At 43.4% G+C, this 18,255-nt stretch overlaps 1 protein-coding gene across 2 annotated transcripts in view; it reads right to left on the bottom strand.

Annotated features, from left to right (window-relative positions):
- The window catches only part of LOC125446984 (integrin beta-1-like), a 93,063-nt gene that overhangs the window by 71,370 nt on the left and 3,438 nt on the right, over positions 1-18,255 (bottom strand). The window contains exons 2-3 of one of the 2 annotated variants that reach the window (XM_048521055.2): positions 6,716-6,785; positions 3,398-3,483 (exon numbers count right to left, since the gene is read on the bottom strand). In XM_048521055.2, the coding sequence (XP_048377012.2) occupies positions 3,398-3,483; positions 6,716-6,785 (156 nt within the window). The remainder of the gene's footprint in view (positions 1-3,397; positions 3,484-6,715; positions 6,786-18,255) is intronic. The other variant, XM_048521063.2, reaches the window with a different exon arrangement.

Raw genomic sequence — 18,255 nt, 5'->3', positions numbered from 1 at the left:
ATTGAGTTTAAGAGTCGTGAGATCTTGTTGCAGCTCTATAAAACTTTGGTTAGACCGCACTTGGAATACTGCGTCCAGTTCTGGGCGCCCTATTATAGGAAAGATGTGGATGCTTTGGAGAGGGTTCAGAGGAGGTTTACCAGGATGCTGCCTGGACTGGAGGGCTTATCTTATGAAGAGAGGTTGACTGAGCTCGGTCTCTTTTCATTGGAGAAAAGGAGGAGGAGAGGTGACCTAATTGAGGTATACAAGATAATGAGAGGCATGGATAGAGTTGATAGCCAGAGACTATTTCCCAGGGCAGAAATGGCTAGCACGAGGGGTCATAGTTTTAAGCTGGTTGGTGGAAAGTATAGAGGGGATGTCAGAGGCAGGTTCTTTACGCAGAGAGTTGTGAGAGCATGGAATGCGTTGCCAGCAGCAGTTGTGGAAGCAAGGTCATTGGGGTCATTTAAGAGACTGCTGGACATGCATATGGTCACAGAAATTTGAGGGTGCATACATGAGGATCAATGGTCGGCACAACATTGTGGGCTGAAGGGCCTGTTCTGTGCTGTACTGTTCTATGTTCTATGTTCTATGTTCTAAAGCTCCTGTTAGGAATCTATAGACTACTCCTGTGAATGTCTTCTTGCCCTTTTCATTTCTTACCTCTGTCCATAGTGATTCTGTGTCATGCAATCTAAGATCACGTCTTGCTAACATACTTAATCCATCTCATAATAACATCACTGTTCCACCACCCTTTCCTTCCTGCCTACCTTTTCAGAAAAATCACATAACCCTGACTATTTAGTTCACAGCTTTGATCTCTTTGTAACCAAGTCTCTGTAATGGCTATAAAAGCATACCCTTTAGCCTGTATCTATGTGGTTAATTCATTTATTTTGTTCTGCATTCTAAACACACTCAAGTAAACAGCCACTAATTTTGCTTTTTTCAAATATTTGTCCTGTGAGCCTATTTACTGCTATTTTTCTATATTTATATCTTCTGCCCCTTCATGTTCCCCACTCTGGGCATCGTTATCCAAATTGTTTCCCTGTAAGTCTGTCATATCCACTTGCATTGTAAGCCTACATTTCCCCTTTCCCAAGCTCTCCTCAACCTCTAACTAGTTTAAAGTCTTTACAGCCCTAGCCATTCAATTTGCCAGGACCCTGAACCCATTATGGTTCAAGTGAAGCCCATCTCACTAGAAGTGCCCACTTTCAATCCAGTACTGGTGCTAGAGCCCTATAAACTGAAACCCATTCCACCCACACCAAACTGTGAGCTACACATTTAACTCCCTGACTTTATTTACTGTCTGTTTGTTTGTGGCTCAGGTAGTAATCCAGAATTTATTACCTTGGAGGTTCTGCTTTTCAATTTAGCTCCTAACTATTCAAACTCTTTCAGCTAAACCTCCTTTCCTGTCCTTCCAGAGCTGTTGGTACCAACATGGACAACTGCTTGTGGTTCCCTCCTCTCTTTCTCCAAGCTCTTCTTCAGCTCTGAGAAGATATCCTTAAACCCCTGGTGCCAGGAAGGTACCACTGCCTTTGGGACTCCTACTCATGCCTGCAGAGAATAGTATCTATCCCCTTTATCACACTGTTCCCTACCACAACTTAATTCCTATGCCTTCCCCCAGTTGAATGGCTCCCTGTACTAAGATGCCATAGTCACTTTCCCTACAGTCCCCATTCACACCCACATAGCTTGCATGAAGCTTGTAACTGTTGGACAATTGCAGGGGCCAAGAGTCCTCAATTTAAACCCCCGGGTCCTCATATCTGCCTCACTACACCCTCCTGTGCCTTATCATGGACTAAGTTTGAATGATTTAGTCTGAGAGGAGTGACTGCCCTCCGGAGCAATATGTCCAAGTATCTCTCTCCTTCTCTATCACAGACTCCATGGCTGCTCACAACCTCATAGTTTACTGTCCTTTCCTGGAACTACACTCGCCTAGATTTTAGAAACTGCCCTCCAGCCCCTATTCACTGGCACAATTCCAGGTTGCCACAAACAGCTAGCTTCACCAAACTGGCACTGCCCTGGGTGAGGAGCACAGTTAGCATTGGGACTTCAATATTGTTAGGCCATAGATATGGCATATGTCTGCAGCTCAGATTCCAGCTCCACAACTCAGATGCAAAGTTCCTTGAGCTGCAACCACTTACTGCAGATGTGTTCAGATGTGTTCATTCTGAAATACACGGGGGTCCAGCAGCCTCCACATGTTTTAGCAATGACGCATCACCCATCCTGCCATCACTATCACACTTGATTCAGCTTATATATTAATTACTTGAGATTCCTTGGCCTTTGCATTTCATTGTCCTGATATATTGTTTTTGTAAACTAAAGAGAAAGAGAGAAATTTATCACTAGCAATCCAATACTCAAGTCATTTGCTGAAGAAGGGAAGAAAACACTGAAGTCCAAAGCAAATGGAAGACCTGATTTTTGCTTTAGTGATTAGAAATCTTCGCTAATCCTATTCACTTCCTTCCTTGCACTTGTTTCAAGCTATGGTTTCATATGTCACTCCACTGCTGGGCTCACTGCAGGACAACCACTTAATCCTCACCTTTTATCACTCCCACTCACCTCTTGCTCTGGAATGTTTAGTTCTTGCCATAAACCCCAGCTAAAGCACCTATACTCCCACTTCACACTGATTTTCTACTTAACTCAAATTTCCAATTGTAATCAGTCAATAATTCACCTTATCTCACTCAGCTATGGTTTAACAATATTGAAGTCTCAATGTTAACTGTGCTCCATAGCCGGGGCAGTGCCAGTTTGGTGAAGCTAGCTGTGTGTGTGGAATTGTGCCAATGAATAGGGTCTGGACAGCAGTTTCTAGAAAATGGGGAAGCGTAGTCCCAGGAAGGGACAGTAAACTATGAGGCTGTGAACAGTCATCAAGGTAGTCTGTGATAGAGTGGCTTGGAAGGATGGCCCAAAATAAGGCCTTCAGAAGTGAAGAACTGGAATTCCTCATCGAGGAATTTTGAGGGTTTGATGACTCACAGCTTCACTCATGGCTGAGGGGTTGCTAAAAGATATCTGTGGAGTCTCTCTTGACCATCTTTGCTATTTAACACACTCTATGAAGTGTTCAATCACAGTTACTCTAACAGCTCCCTACTCTAATGGTAAGTTACTCGGATTTCATACTTATAACAGCCAGATGGTAATAAAATATATTCAGTCTGGTGTAGGATGGCAACCATTTGTAGCAGTGGAATTTATGACATGGAATATTTATACTCCTGAAAGCAACATTATCATTCATGGCTTTAGTGTGCTGTATAAATTGAAAAGGTTGATTTGAGAAAATCCAGACAGTAGCAGTAAGTGGAACTGTCTTCTATTTCAATCAAGCAAATCATTGCTGACTTACAACTTGTGAACACCATCCGCAATTTTGACCAACTTTTATACATTCCTTACATGATTCTGCATTGGCTTCTAAACACACCCTGGGATCTGTAATAGGAAAGGGAAGTTGACTGTAATATGTCTGCAGTAATTAAAGCTGCAAAGCAAATATTTAACTTTGCAAGAAAATATCTTCAACATTAGCAACTTAAACCAGAGTAGATCAATTAAATTCCTGTGAATTGTATACGGCTAGGTAAATTGTATACATTAACTATCTTGGGACTAAAACACCAGAGATCAATGATCCCACTACTTATACTAATGTGATCCATGTCAGTGACCCAGTAAATGTACTGGCTTCAAAAAAAACACTCAGTTGCATCTCTGATCGCTCCCAGCGACGCGAGCAGAGCAACGAACTGTAATCTAATCTGCCAAGCATTGAAAACAGTGGCGTCGTTGCCTGGATAAGTAAGGTATCAAGATTGACCTTTGGAAAGTGCCTTCCTGTGCCTTCAGCAGCCCCTTATGATTTTATTTTAATTTGTAAAGTCTTCCCCTTAGGCTTAGACATGGCCCCCTCTGGTGGAGCCCATAGCATTTTGGAATCTCATCACATGACTCAATTTAGGAGATGGGAAATAAGGAGTGAAACTCAAAGGGAAATATTGAGGAATAAAAACAAGCTTGTTTTCTGATAAGTAAACAATTCAATTTCGGTCTTAAAGTGGTTACATGTTCAGGAAAATAGTGTGAAAATATAATTTTGTGCAGCTTTTGAAAGATCTCACCCGGCCTGTATCGGTCAGCATTGATAAAGCTGCTCTTTATAAAGTAGACCAATAGTAATTGATACTGCAGCCATTGCAGGCCCAAGGTCTCCCAGCATCTGTGGTGACATCAAGAATGGGGAAGGGGAACCCTTTGCAGCAGAGGAGCAAAGCCCTTGTGGAGAGTGAGAGACCAGCATGGCTAAGCACTTAAGATCACAGAATCCCTACAGTGTGGAAACAGGCCCTTTGGCCCCACAAATCCAAACCAACCCTCAGAGCCTCCCTCCCAGACCTATCCCCCTAATCTATACATCCCTGAATACTATGGGCAATTTAGCAAGGCCAATCCACCTAGCCTGCATATCTTTGGACTGTGGGAGAAAACCGGAGCACCTGGAGGAAACCCATGCAGACACGGGGAGAATGTGCAAACTCCACACAGACAGTTGCCCAGAGTGTGGAATCGAACCCAGGTCCCTAGTGCTGTGGGGCAACAGTGCTAACCAATGAGCTGCCGTGACATTGAGCCCGTGTATCATTTTTTTTCTCACTATTGTACCTCAGATTTTGTACCTATGTACCTTAGTACCTAAGGAGACGCGAGGAGTGGCAACATTGTAAACTTTTCACTGTACTCCTGTAATCCCGTTCTTGAGTACAAATGACAATAAAACCTAATTTAATTGTAATTCTAATTCTACTAAATCAAATAAATGCAAAGAGCTTGTGCTACTGAAACCCAAGCTCATCACATCTTTGGATCAAATTTCTACCCACCCGAACTATTGTCATATAGTCAGATTGAGGTTGGTCAGCTCGCCAAGCTGATTTGTTGTTTCGCAGAAGTTTCGTTACCGTGCTGGGTAACATCCTCAGTGCAGCCTCCAATGAAGCATCAGTGTGTTTTCCAGCCTAGTTTTTAAACTCTGGGGTCTGTTGAGATGGATTGCCTCACTTCTGGTTTTCCTTCATTGTGGAATGTATATGGGGTCGAGTTCAATGTGTTTATTAACAGCATGCTTCGTGGAGTGCCATGCTTCCAGGAATTCTCATGCTTGTCTCTACCTAGCCTGTCCCAGGAACTTGGTGTTGTTCCAGTCGAAATCATGGTTCTCCTTGTCTACGTGGACTGAGGTGAGTAAGTATTGGTTATGTCTTTTTGTAGCCAGTCGGTGTTCATGCACTCTTGTTGTTAGTTTCCTTCCTGTTTGTCCCATGTCATGTTTCTTGCTGTCACTGCAGGGGATCTTGTAGATGACATTGGTCCTGTCCATGGCAGGGAGTGGGTCTTTAGTTCGGGTGAGCAGTTGTCATAGGGTTGACGTGGGCTTCTGTGCCACTCTGATGCCCAGCGGTTGTAGGAATCTTGTGGTGAGTTTCGACATGTTCCTGATGTAGGGTAGTGTGATGAGTGTGTAGGGGCGTGTAGAATCTTCCTGATGCTGTTCTTGTAGGCGTCTTCTGACTCAGTTCTTTGGACATCCATTATCCGTGAACACTTGGAAGAGGTATTCTTACTCCTCTTTGCATAGAAAACCAGGCGGGAAAACACACCGACGCTTCATCGAGGCTGCACTGAGAATGTTACCAAGCACGGTAATGAAACGTCAGCAAAACAACAAACCAGCTCGGCGAGCCAACTAACCTCAAGCCGAGCTACAGATCTACTCCAAAACCTTAATAGTCAGATTTTTGGGAAGTATAGAACAATTTTTTGATGTGTGTTTGAACACCTCAAAAGTGAAACAGCATTGATATACTACCTTATCAAATCACGCAAAACACTTCACAGCCACCTTATTATTAAAACTAATTCAAAGTAAGTCTGCTTCAGTTAAGTAGATAGATCTGAGAGGTCAGGATATTGTCCTTGGAGAACAGCAGGTTGAGGGGACCTAATAAAAATCCTGAAGGATTTGGACTGGATAAGGAAAATATTCTTCAGATTGGTGGATAGATTGAGAACATAAGTGCACTGATTTAAGGTAATGACATAAGAAATGTTGGTGACATGAAGGAAAAGAACAACATTTTTTACAGTCAGAGATTAGGACCTGGAATATACTGAGATGACGGTGGAGACAGGTTCAATTAAGACACCCAGAATGGAAATGGATTGTGATCTGAAAAGAATGAGTATACAGGGTTTGCTAGGAGAAGGCAGGGGAATCGTACTACATAAGTTATTCCTACAGAGAGTTGTCCCATATGTGGCTGAAAGGCCTCCTTCTGTTCTATGATTCTGCGAAGTCCCTGTGACTACAACGCAACAGTAAATCTTTTTGATTTTGTTGTAGGAAGGATATTGCTGGTAAGGACACCAAAAAGCCCCCTCTACTCTCAGTTCAAATAGCATCCTTACTGCAATTTAACCTACATCACATCTGAAAAATGACACGTCCAACACTGCAATGTTGAAGCTACCAATCTTAAACATGGGCTTGGCTTTGGCTTTGGTGTTTTTATTAAGCCGATCTGGAGGCAAGATTTTAACACTGATTCAAGCAGCCATGTGTGTGTTAAACGTGCCAGGAATAAATCCTTATGTGTTTAGAAGGTGTTACCTGAGTGAACTAGACCCAGATACACACAGCAACAAATCATCATTGTGCAGACGATAGTTTTCAAATCCATCTGTAAAGAAAGAAACACTAATGACGGGTTCTGACAGTTTGGTGCAATATTATCCTTGTATCATTAAAGCACAGAAGACTTTAGTTTTCACAAATAAGTAATTTACTGGAATATTCGAAACAATGGTTGATTGTATTAGTTCTACAGCATGATATGAATAAAAATGTCAACTATTTTTATAAATTCAGTCGTAACCAAAACACATCATACATAATTTGCAGTGGTGTTTCTAGCTTTACCCTTCTCCTTGGTCTCACAACGCCCATCTCCCCGCCACAGCCTCCCACGTTTTCTCAAGAGCGCAAAGTTACAAAGGCATCTGTGCAACATGCACCTGCTAAAACATTGTGCGGAGGTGCTGGCGTTGGACTGGGATGAACGAGGTCAGAAGTCACACGACACCAAGATACAGTCCAACAGGTTTATTTGAAATCACAAGCTTTCAGAGCACTGCTCCTTTGTCAGGTGAAGGTCACCTCACCTTTGAAAGCTTGAGGTTTCAAATAAACCAGCTGGACTATAACATAATATCATGTGACTTCTTACCTTCTTAAAACATTAACTTTAAACCTTTATTATCTGCTTTCAGAGGCTCATGTTTGCCTGCGGGAGCATTAAAGACTATTTTGATGGCGTGAAAATTTTCACCATTGAGACAAAGCATGACTTTCTTGTATTTTACAATTTAAAACACTTTATCTTATCAAGGCTTTGTGTAACAAAGGAAACATCTCACTAGAAGTAGATATCAACTCATGTACAGAGCCTCAGAGTGTGGCTCTACTCACTATATACCTCCTGCCAAAGCAAGTTAAACAATGCAAAAAACCTATCATAGCTTCAGAGAATGACTTCACTGCAGATGCACACTTTGTATTTGAACGTGTTGAATTGAGTACTTATAAATCTCATGTCTCAGGTTAAACAAACAGCAGATTTGATGGTAAGATTTCTGATCGTTTGGCAATTTACCGAGCTGCAACGGTTGCAGATGCTTTCAGATCTCACATAATTGCAACTTAGGATAGATGTAGAACACATCTGCAGTTTGCAGCTCAAGGAACTCTGCATCCAAGTTGTGGAACTGGAATCTGAGCTGCAGACATTGTGCCACACTTGGGAAACTCGGAGTATCAACAACCCTTTTCCTGCTCTGCTCAGTGTTCAGTCTGACAGTGGACACAGCAGTGACTTTGGCACCTATTGCGGTCCTGGCTGGCTGGGTCAGGTCATGTGGCTTCCTTCATCAGTCTACAGGATAAAGCAGTGCCCTCCTCTGCACTACCCATCCAGGAGCACCTCCAGTTCCCTGGTAGGGAAGCAAGAAGCTAATATCTGTGTCACAGTGTTAACGGTACACAGCTCTGTTGTGGGAGACAGCTTGAAGTCATGCGCTGCTGCACTTTTAATACGGTGCCAGTGGCGTGAATGCCAGGATGTCCCAGCAGCAGCCACTGTGCTACCTTTCCAGCTGTACAATTCCATTAGGCGGGCACTGTACAGCCCAGATGCACACTTAATGAGGCGAATTGTGGAAGATGGGGTGCAAAAAGCTGCTGTTATCCATAGAGGACTGGGCACCATCAATCTCACTCATCAAAACGCACTAAATCAAAATGCTTTAATAGCCTCTTGGGTAAATGCAGGTTCATTAAGGGAAAGGAACGCACATTTGTTAAAGACAAATCATGTTTAACGAACTTGCTTGCATTTTTTAATGAGGTAACACACAAGGCCGATGAGTACAATGCTTGTGACATGGTGCATGGACTTCAAAGTGCCACACAACAGAAATGTGAGCAAAGTTGCAGCTCATGGGATAACACAAAATGTAGCAACATGGATTAAAAAAAACTGGTCATGTGACAGATGTTAAGTTTTCTTGTGGTAGTTGCTGTCATTTCTTGCGAGTATGTGAACAAGACAAAGTGGCACAAAGCGGTTATGCAACTTATAGAAGAATTCCTTAGTGATTTACTGAGAAAGAAATGATATGTGTTTCTTTTACGTGATAAAAATCATTTTAGAGTTAGCAAATGACTAATAGCTGATGTTCCTCATGACTGATTTCTTTCTCTCTCGAAAACTGAGTCTGAAATAGAACAAAGCAAATGAACAAAATATTTCTCTATATGGTAACAGTATGTGCCCTGGGAGTACAGTGTATGACAAGCAACAAAAAAAAACCTGGCACAGATTATGAATTACACTGCATCAACTAACAGTGAAATTGTTTCCATATATGGTCAGAGTTTTACTGCCAGTTCAGAGGCCAATCTCTCCAACCCCCTTGAGCTACTCAGCTTCCTTCAGAATTTAAAAACATCGATGTTACAAGCAATCTCGCTGGAGGGCAGTGTATATTAACATTATATGTATATTTACTGTATCTTGTAATGTGACCGTGATTGAACAGGTAGTGTTCGTTAAAATGTCACAAGTTATTACAGATGAAATAATTCTTAACCCAAAAAATGACTTTGAAAAAGCAAAAGAACATCAGTCACCTCCTGTTTGCTATCCCTGTTTCTCCCACCTTACTCAGCTGGCTTCTCTCTGAAACCGAATGCAGGGCTCTTGGATGCAGCTAGTGATCTCCAGAAACATCTCTGTGCAATTAGCCTTTAATTGACCTCAAGACATGCATATTTTGATCATTTCCCTTGTACGTATTAAGGGGCTAACTACGACTCACCTCCACAGCTAAAAATCACACCCATAGTTAAGTCGAAAGACCACCATTCGAGATTTTCTAAAATAATGTATCCTACGGTTCAAAGGTATTTTAGGAAAACTTGCAAACTAATTCCACTATGTTTTCCCATGGACTCCTCCCCTCTGAAAATCTATCTTTTTTGCAGCATGAATCATACGGATGTTACATCCAGGTAGAAATGCTAATTAGCCATTCGATAGACTCAAACTTCATTCTATCATGGAATTAATTCAACAATTTGAACTATGGCCCTTTACAAAATCTGACATTAATAACACTCCCTATAACAAAGATATCCTGTCTATCCATGATCTGCACAGTTGCTTCCACCATTAGTTTTGAGGTGCAGAAGGATTTAGGTGTTCTGGTGCATAAGTCACAAAGGTCAGTATGCAGGTTGATCATCAAACCAAGAAGGTGACTGGAAAGCTAGCCTTGATTAGAACATAGAACATAAAACATTGCAGCGCAGTGCAGACCCCTCAGCCCTCGATGTGGCACCGACCTGTGAAACCAATCTGAAGCACATATAACCTACATTATTCCATTATCATCCACATGTTTATCCAATGACCATTCAAATGCCCTTAAACTTGGTGAGTCTACTACTGTTGCAGGCAGGGCATTCCACACCCATACTACTCTCTGAGTAAAGAACCTATCTCTGATATCTGTCCTATATCTATTACCCCTCAATTTAAGGCTATGTCCCCTTGTGCTAGCCATCACCATCTGAGGAAAAAGGCTCTCACTGTCCATCCTATCTAATCCTCTGATCATCTTGGATGTCTCTATTAAGTCTCCTCTTAACCTTCTTCTCTCTAATGAAAACAGCCTCAAGTCCCTCAGCCTTTCCTCATAAGACCTTCCCTCCATACCAGGCAACATCCTGGTAAATCCCCTCTGCACCCTTTCCAATGCTTCCACATCCTTCCTATAATGCGGCGACCAGAACTGTACGCAATACTCCAAGTGCGACCACACGCGAGTTTTGTACAGCTGCAAAATGACCTCATGGTTCCCAAACTCAATCCCTCTATCAATAAAATCGAACACATCGTACACCTTCTTAACAACCCTATCAACCTGGGTAGCAACTTTCAGGCATCTATGCACATGGTCACCGAGATCTCTCTGCTCATCCACACTAACAAGAATCTTACCATTAGCCCTGTACTCTGTATTCCTGTTACTCCTTCCAAAGTGAATCACCTCACACTTGTCCGCACTGAACTCCATTTGCCACCTCTCAGCCCATCTCTGCAGCTTGTCAATGTCCCTCAGTTACCTGTAACATCCTTCCGCACAATCCACACCTCCACCGACTTTAGTGTCATCTGCAAATTTACTAACCCATCCTTCTACACACTCATCCAGGTTATTTATAAAAATGGCAAACAGCAGTGGCCCCAAAACAGATCCTTGCGGTACATCACTAGTAACTGAACTCCAGGATGAAGATTTCCCATCAACTAGCACCCTCTGCCTTCTTACAGCTAGCCAATTTCTGATCCAAAACACTAAATCACCCTCAATCCCATGACTCCGTATTTTCTGCAATAGCCTACCATGGGGAACCTTATCAAACACTTTACTGAAATCCATACACACCACATCAACCGCTTTACCCTCATCCACCTGTTTGGTCACCTTCTCAAAAGAACTCAATAAGGTTTGTGAGGCACGACCTACCCTTCACAAAACCGTGTTGACTATCCCTAATCAAATTATTCCTTTCTAGATGATTATAAATCCTATTGTGAAACGCCCTGCCTGCCAATGTAGTTAACTCAGCCACATTAGGGGCATTTAAACAGTCCTTGGATAAGCATATGGATGATGATGGGATAGTGTAGGGGGATGGGCTTAGATTAGTTTACAGGTCGGCACAACATCGAGGGCCGAAGGGCCTGTTCTGCGCTGTATTGCTCAATGTTCTATGTTCTATGTTGTATCTCTTATAATCCTCTCCAATACTTTACCCACAACCAAAGTAAGGCTCACTGGTCTACAATTACCAGGATTGTTGCTACTCCCCTTCTTGAACAAGGAGACAACATTTGCTATCCTCCAGTCTTCTGGCGCTAGTCCTGTAGACAATGACGACATAAATATCAAAGCCAAAGACTCTACAATGTCCTCCCTTGCTTCCCAGAGAATCCTAGGATAAATCTCATCCAGGGGACTTACCTATTTTCACACTTTCCAGAATCGCTAACACCTCCTCCTTATGAACCTCAATCCCATCTAGTCTAAGAGCCTGTATCTCAGTATTCTCCTCGACAACATTGTCATTTTCCTGTGTGAATACTGACAAAAAATATTCATTTAGCGCCTCTCCTTTCTCTTAGGTCTCCAGGCACAACTTCCCACTGTCCTTAACTGGCCTTAATCTTATTCTAGTCATTCTTTTGTTCCTGATGTACCTATAGAAAACTTCAGGGTTTTCCTTGATCCCACCTGCCAAAGACTTCTCATGCCCCCTCCTGTCCCTTCTTAGCTCTCTCTTTAGGTCCTTCCTGGCTAATTTGTAGTTCTCAAGCGCCCTAAATGATCCTTCATGCCTCATCTTTACATAAGCCTCCTTCTTCCTCTTGACAAGAGACTCAACTTCTTTAGCAAACCACAGTTCCCTCACTTGACCACTTCCTCCCTGCCTGAAAGGTACATACTTATCAAGGGCACGCAGCAGCTGTTCCTTGAACAAGCTCCACATTTCAATTGTGCCCAACCCCTGCAGTTTCCTACCCCATCCAATGCATCCTAAATCTTCCCTAATTGCCTCATATTTGCCTTTCCCCCAGCTATAACTCTTGCCCTGCGGTCTTCACCTATCCCTTTCCATTGCTAAAATAAACGTAACCGAATTGCGGTCACTATCGCCAAAGTGCACACCTACCTCCAAATCTAACACCTGGCCTGGTTCATTACCCAGTACCAAATCCAATGTGGCCTCCCCTCTTCCTGGCCTATCTACATACTGTCAGGAAACCCTCCTGCACACACTGGGCAAAAACTGACCCATCTAAAGTACTCGAACTATAGCATTTCCAGTCAATATTTGGAAAGTTAAAGTCTCCCATAACAACTACCCTGTTACCTTCACTCCTATCCAGAATCATCTTGGCAATCCTTTCCTCTACATCTCTGGAACTTCTCAGAGGCCTATCAAAAACTCCCAACAGGTGACCTCTCCTTTCCTGCTTCTAACCTCAGCCGATACTACCTCAGTAGACGAGTCCTCATCATACGTCCTTTCTGCCACCGTAATACTGTCCTTGACTAAAAGTGCCACACCTCCCTCTCTTTTAACACCTTCCCTGCTCTTACTGAAACATCTAAGCCCTGGAACCTGCAACAACCATTCCTGTCCCTGCTCTATACATGTCTGCGAAATGGCCACAACATCAAAGTCTCAGGTACCAATCCATGTTGCCAGCTCACCCACCTCATTCCGGATGCTCCTGGCATTGAAGTAGACACACTTCAAACCACCTTCCTGCCTGCCGGTACACTCCTGCAACCTTGAAATCTTATTTATGACCTCACTACTCTCAACCTCGTGGATACTGGAGCTACAATTCAGGTTCCCATCCCCCTGCTGAATTAGTTTAAACTCTCCTGAAAAGCATTAGCAAATATCCCCCCCCAGGATATTGGTACCCCTCTGGTTCAGGTGTAGACCATCCCTTTTGTAGAGGTCCCACCTACCCCAGAATGAGCCCCATTTATCCAGGTATCTGAATCCCTCCCTCCTGCCCCATCTCTGTAGTCACGTGTTCTACTGCTCTCTCTCCCTATTCCTCACCTCGCTAGCACGTGGCACGGGTATCAAACCAGAGGTAACAACTCCTTTTGTTCTAGCTCTAAGCTTCCACCCGAGGTCCTTGAATTTCTGCCTCACATCCCCATCCCTTTTCCTACTTATGTCATTGATGCCTATGTGGGCCACAACTTGGGGCTGCTCCCTGTCCCACTTAAGGATCCCGAAAACATGATCCGAGACAGCACGGACCCTGGCACCTGGGAGGCAACACACCAACTGTGAGTTTCTCTCGTTCCCACAGATGTTATTGCAAGTGGAATTGAACATAAAATTAAGGATGTAAAGCTTCAGTTATAGATGACATTATTAATACCACAATGATGGAAGGTGTTAATTTACGTATCTTTTAATATTATGTGTTTTGGATTTGGATTTTGAACTAATGGCATGTGAGTTTTGGCCTATTTATATGTTAAGTTTTAATAATTATGGTGGCACGGTGGCTCATTGGATAGCACTGCCGCCTCACTGCACCAGGGGCCCAAGTTTGATTCCAGCTTTGGGCTACTGTCTGCATGGAGTTTGCACATTCTCCCTGTGTCTGCGTGGGTTTCCTCCGGGTGCTCCAGTTTCCTCCCACAGTACAAAAGATATGCAGGCTAGGTGGATTGGCTATGTCAGTATTTCTGGAGCCATGATTTTTAAAAACCAGTATGTGAGAGAAAATCTTTGGAGTGTTAATGGGAAATTGTTTGCATGTGAGAGTTTCACAATTGGATTGAAAAGAAATATAGAAACAGACCTTAAGCTCTAGAACTGCTTGGTAAACCTCGAATCCCTGTCTCCACCTTTAAGATCAGCCTTAAAGCCCAGTTCTGTGAACAAACGTGTCGTCATCCATCCTTGTACTTCTTCTTTACTTCTGCATTAGTTCATGTCTGATCACCCTTCTCTGAAGCGAATTGTGTTTTTTTAAGGTATATGAATATGGATTGTTATTCTTCATGATGCAACGCTGCACCTGTTCTTGTATTTCTCTGTAAGGTGGACAGATGTTACTGCTCTAATACATCTATATATTGGATCTTGAACCCAAGGTGCACCACAATGGAAGGTTTGATAATGAGTTCAGTGGTAAAGCAATTAGAATAAAAACTTCATCCTGTCGATGCACTGGAACAGGAAGTTAATGCCACCTACGTTATTGTACCCCAGCCTCTGCCTGCTCACTGCCCCATTCTCCCCTTCGTTTGCTGCCCACAACATGTCCCCATCCTTGCTGCTCCATTCCCTATCCCCTTCTCCACTCGCTCATTCCCTGTCCAGCTTACTGTTTCGATCAGACTGCCGACGGATTGGACAGGTGGGACAGCCAGAGAGCATCAGTTGGGAGGAGGTAGCAAGTCGATCCACAAGAAGGGCAGCCTGCAGAGGGTGAACAGGGTGATGAGCTGGGGCCAAGTGAGGCAGCAAGGGGCTGCAATTGACAAGCACCTAAAACATTGTTCTTTTATACAGGCAGATATTTGTGGCATTGCTGGCAGTGATTTTACAGGCATGCAACAGTGTAGACAGTGAGCTCAGCCCCTGGAGCCGTTGGGACTGCAAATGCAGCCTAAAAATAAACAATATTCCTCTGGATAGCATTGAGCTTCTTAACTGTGATCCGATCCAACTGAGCCATGGATATTCTATTACATAGAATTACTACAGTGCTGAAAGAGGCCATTCAGCCCATCAAGTCTGCACTGACAACAAAAACAAAGTTGGTGGAAAAGCTCAGCTGGTCTGGCAGCATCTGTGAAAGAGAAAACACCCAAGTGAAAAATGAGGTGTTGTGTCTCCAGCTTGCGCTGGGCTTTGCTGGAACACTGCAGCAAGCCAGAGACAGAGATATTGGCCAGGGAGCAGGATGGTGCATTGAAGTGGCAGGCAACAGTAGTTCAAGGTCTTTTTTGTGAGCAGAACGTAGATGCTCTGCGAAGCGGTCCCAAGTCTACACTTCGTTTCCCCAACGTAGAGGAGACCACATTGTGAGCAACGAATGCAGTAGACTAGATTCTGGGAAGTGCAGGTGAAGCGTTGCCTCACCTAGAAGGTGTGTTTGGGCCCTTGGATTCTGGGGAGAGATGAGGAAAATGGGCAGGTGTTGCACCTTCACCAGTTACAGAGGAAGGTGCCATAGGGCTGTGGGGAGGTGTTGGGGCTGAAGGAAGTGTGGACCAGGGTGTCCCAGAGGGAATGGTCCCTGCGGAAGGCAGGCAAGGGAGGAGAGGGGAATATGTATCGTTTACTCCCTACCCCACCCACCTCCCTCTTTTCTCCATATAAACTGACGTTTTCCCAGCCACCATCAGTTCTGAGGAAGGGTCACCGGACCTGAAACGTTAACTATGTTTTCTCCTCCACAGATGCTACCAGACCTGTTGAGCTTTACAAGCAACTTTGTTTTTTATTCCTGATTTACAGCATCTGCAGTTCTTTTGGTTTTTTATTTAAGTCTGCACTGACCCACCAAAGAGCATCCCGCAAAAGCCCAATCCCTGTAACCTCACATTTCCCATGGCTAACCCACCTAATATGCACATGGCTGGACATTATGGGCAGTTTAGCACACAAATTTACCTAACCTACATATCTTTGGACTGTGGGAGGAAACTGACACAGACAAGGGGAGAATGTGTGAACTTTACACAGTCGCCCGAGACTGGAATCGAACCCGTATCCCCAGCGCTGTGAACTGCCATGTGGACCCTTGATTTGAGCTCTGAAAATTGTCCTGAGGGGACAGAAAAGACAACCACTGCATATGACATGCTGCTAGCTTGCTCTTGTCACTACCGTCAGTGCAACTTGCCCAGTTAAAGTTTTGATCAATACTGACCCTACTCTGTTGGTGTATGGCTCACAACTTGTGGTCCCGTTCATGGCCAGGAAAAGCTGATGAGACCTTTTTTGGTTGTTTGGACATCCTTGAAATCCTCCTATTGTTGGTACAGTTTATTTATCAGCGAGGTAACAAAGACTGAACTTTGTGAAATAATCTGCAAACATCCCAGTCCTTGACCTTACGGTAGTTAGCAGCAGTTGGCAGTGGTTTCAAGGCTGTCCAATAATATCTGATGGCTGTGTATAGTAACAACCAAAATCCATGATCATTTCCCTCTGGATCATCTCATATTACACCATTTCTGGAAGATTGTTTTTATCTTTAACCCGCAGTGAACTAAGCTTTGCCAGGGCTCTCTGCTGCCATACTCAGCTAAACATTGCTCTACTGTCAACATCAGCTTCCCCCATCTATTTTCCAGCATTCAGCTCTTGAATCAACTGTAGCAGAAGGTAAACTGAGTGTCAATGTCCTTTTCGGTTTTCACAGATAAAGTATAACCGAGCAAGCACCCTTGTAGTCAGGTTGACAGCAAAGCCATGAGAACATTGAGGTTTCAAGGGGTAAATAACTCTGGTGCACTGATCTACTGCACTCCAGTCACAATGTTGTCAGGAACCACGAAAAATAACAACACAGAAAACAAGAGAAGGAATAAGCCACAGGTCCACAGACTTGTTAGTTGCCAACCAACACAAAAACAATGTAGGTACTAATACAGCTCCTCAGTTAATGGGGTCAGGGGAGACGTGGCACAGCATTTATTGCTAATTCTGGCAACTTTGTGTGCCTTTTCTTTTAATGTACAAGCATTAACTTCGTTAATCACAATTCACTGATTTTTTTTGCGATTTTGCAGCTTAGAGGAATGATTAGCTGCTGTAATTCAAGCCTTGAGCGATAACTTGTCTTTTTGAAATTTGCTCACCAACCCTCTGGATGACAGATGTATCTGAAACGTGACTGCCCCATGCAATAAGGTTTTACAAGCCTTGACTACAAGCTGCACTGCAGTAATTCACCAAGACACCTTCAATAGCATCCTCCAAAGACATGATCTCTACCATCTAATAGAGACAAGGGCAACAACTACATACAAATGCCAACATCTAAATGTTTCCTTCCAAGCCACATACCACCTGACTTGGAAATATGTTGTTGTTCCTTCAGTGTCGCTGGATAAAAATCCTGGATCTCTCTGCCTGGTGGCATTGTGGATGTTCCTGATTCCAAAGACTACAGCATTTATGAAGGCAGCTCATCACCACCTTCACCAGGGCAATTGGAGATGGGCAATAGATGCACACATCCATTTAACGAATAAATAAAGGAAAAATGTTTATGCCTCGTTTATTATTGTTAAAGGAACCTAAAAACTCCATTAGCAAAGATGTTACTTTTGCTTTTTTGTCATAAAACTCTCCACTTACCCTTGTCACAATAACCATGTTCGAAATCCCATGACTATTGGAAACAGTGGGCACAATCTACATCAACAGAGCTGATATGGAGAGGGTCAAGAACATCAAGCTCCAAGGAGTGACGATGACCAACAATTTGTCATGGACCTCCCACATAGATGTGAAGGTTAAGAAGGCACAACACTGCCTCTTCTTCCTCAGAAGGGTTAGGAAATTTGGCATGTCCATGGGACCCTCACCAACCTTTAGAGACGCATCACAGAAAACATGCTATCTGTGTGTATCATGGCTTGGTGGCAACTGCTCAGCCCAGGGCCATTAGAAACTACAGAAAGTGTGAACACAGTCCCAAGACCAATACACAAGCCAACCTCTCACTCATGGTCTTCACTATACTTCTCATTGTCATAGAGAGGCAGCCAATATCAAAGCCTTTCCCACCCCCATGATACTCTCTTTCAACCTCTTCTGTCAGGCTCTTCCCAGCTGTTATTAGTCCGCTGAATGGACCTCTGTAATTTCAAATCTAATACTGATCTCAGTTTGTGCACCTTCTGTGCAGCCATAACCTTGTATGCCCACTCTGTCTCTACACCCTATGATCTACATGTCTTTGTATGTTATGATCTAGCTGTACTGCAAAACAAAACTTTTCACTGTATTTAGTTACATGTGAA

This window comes from Stegostoma tigrinum, chromosome 2 (genome assembly GCF_030684315.1).
Source record: "Stegostoma tigrinum isolate sSteTig4 chromosome 2, sSteTig4.hap1, whole genome shotgun sequence".
Classification (NCBI taxonomy): Eukaryota; Metazoa; Chordata; class Chondrichthyes; order Orectolobiformes; family Stegostomatidae; genus Stegostoma; species Stegostoma tigrinum.
This window is presented reverse-complemented; position numbering and strand designations above follow the sequence as displayed.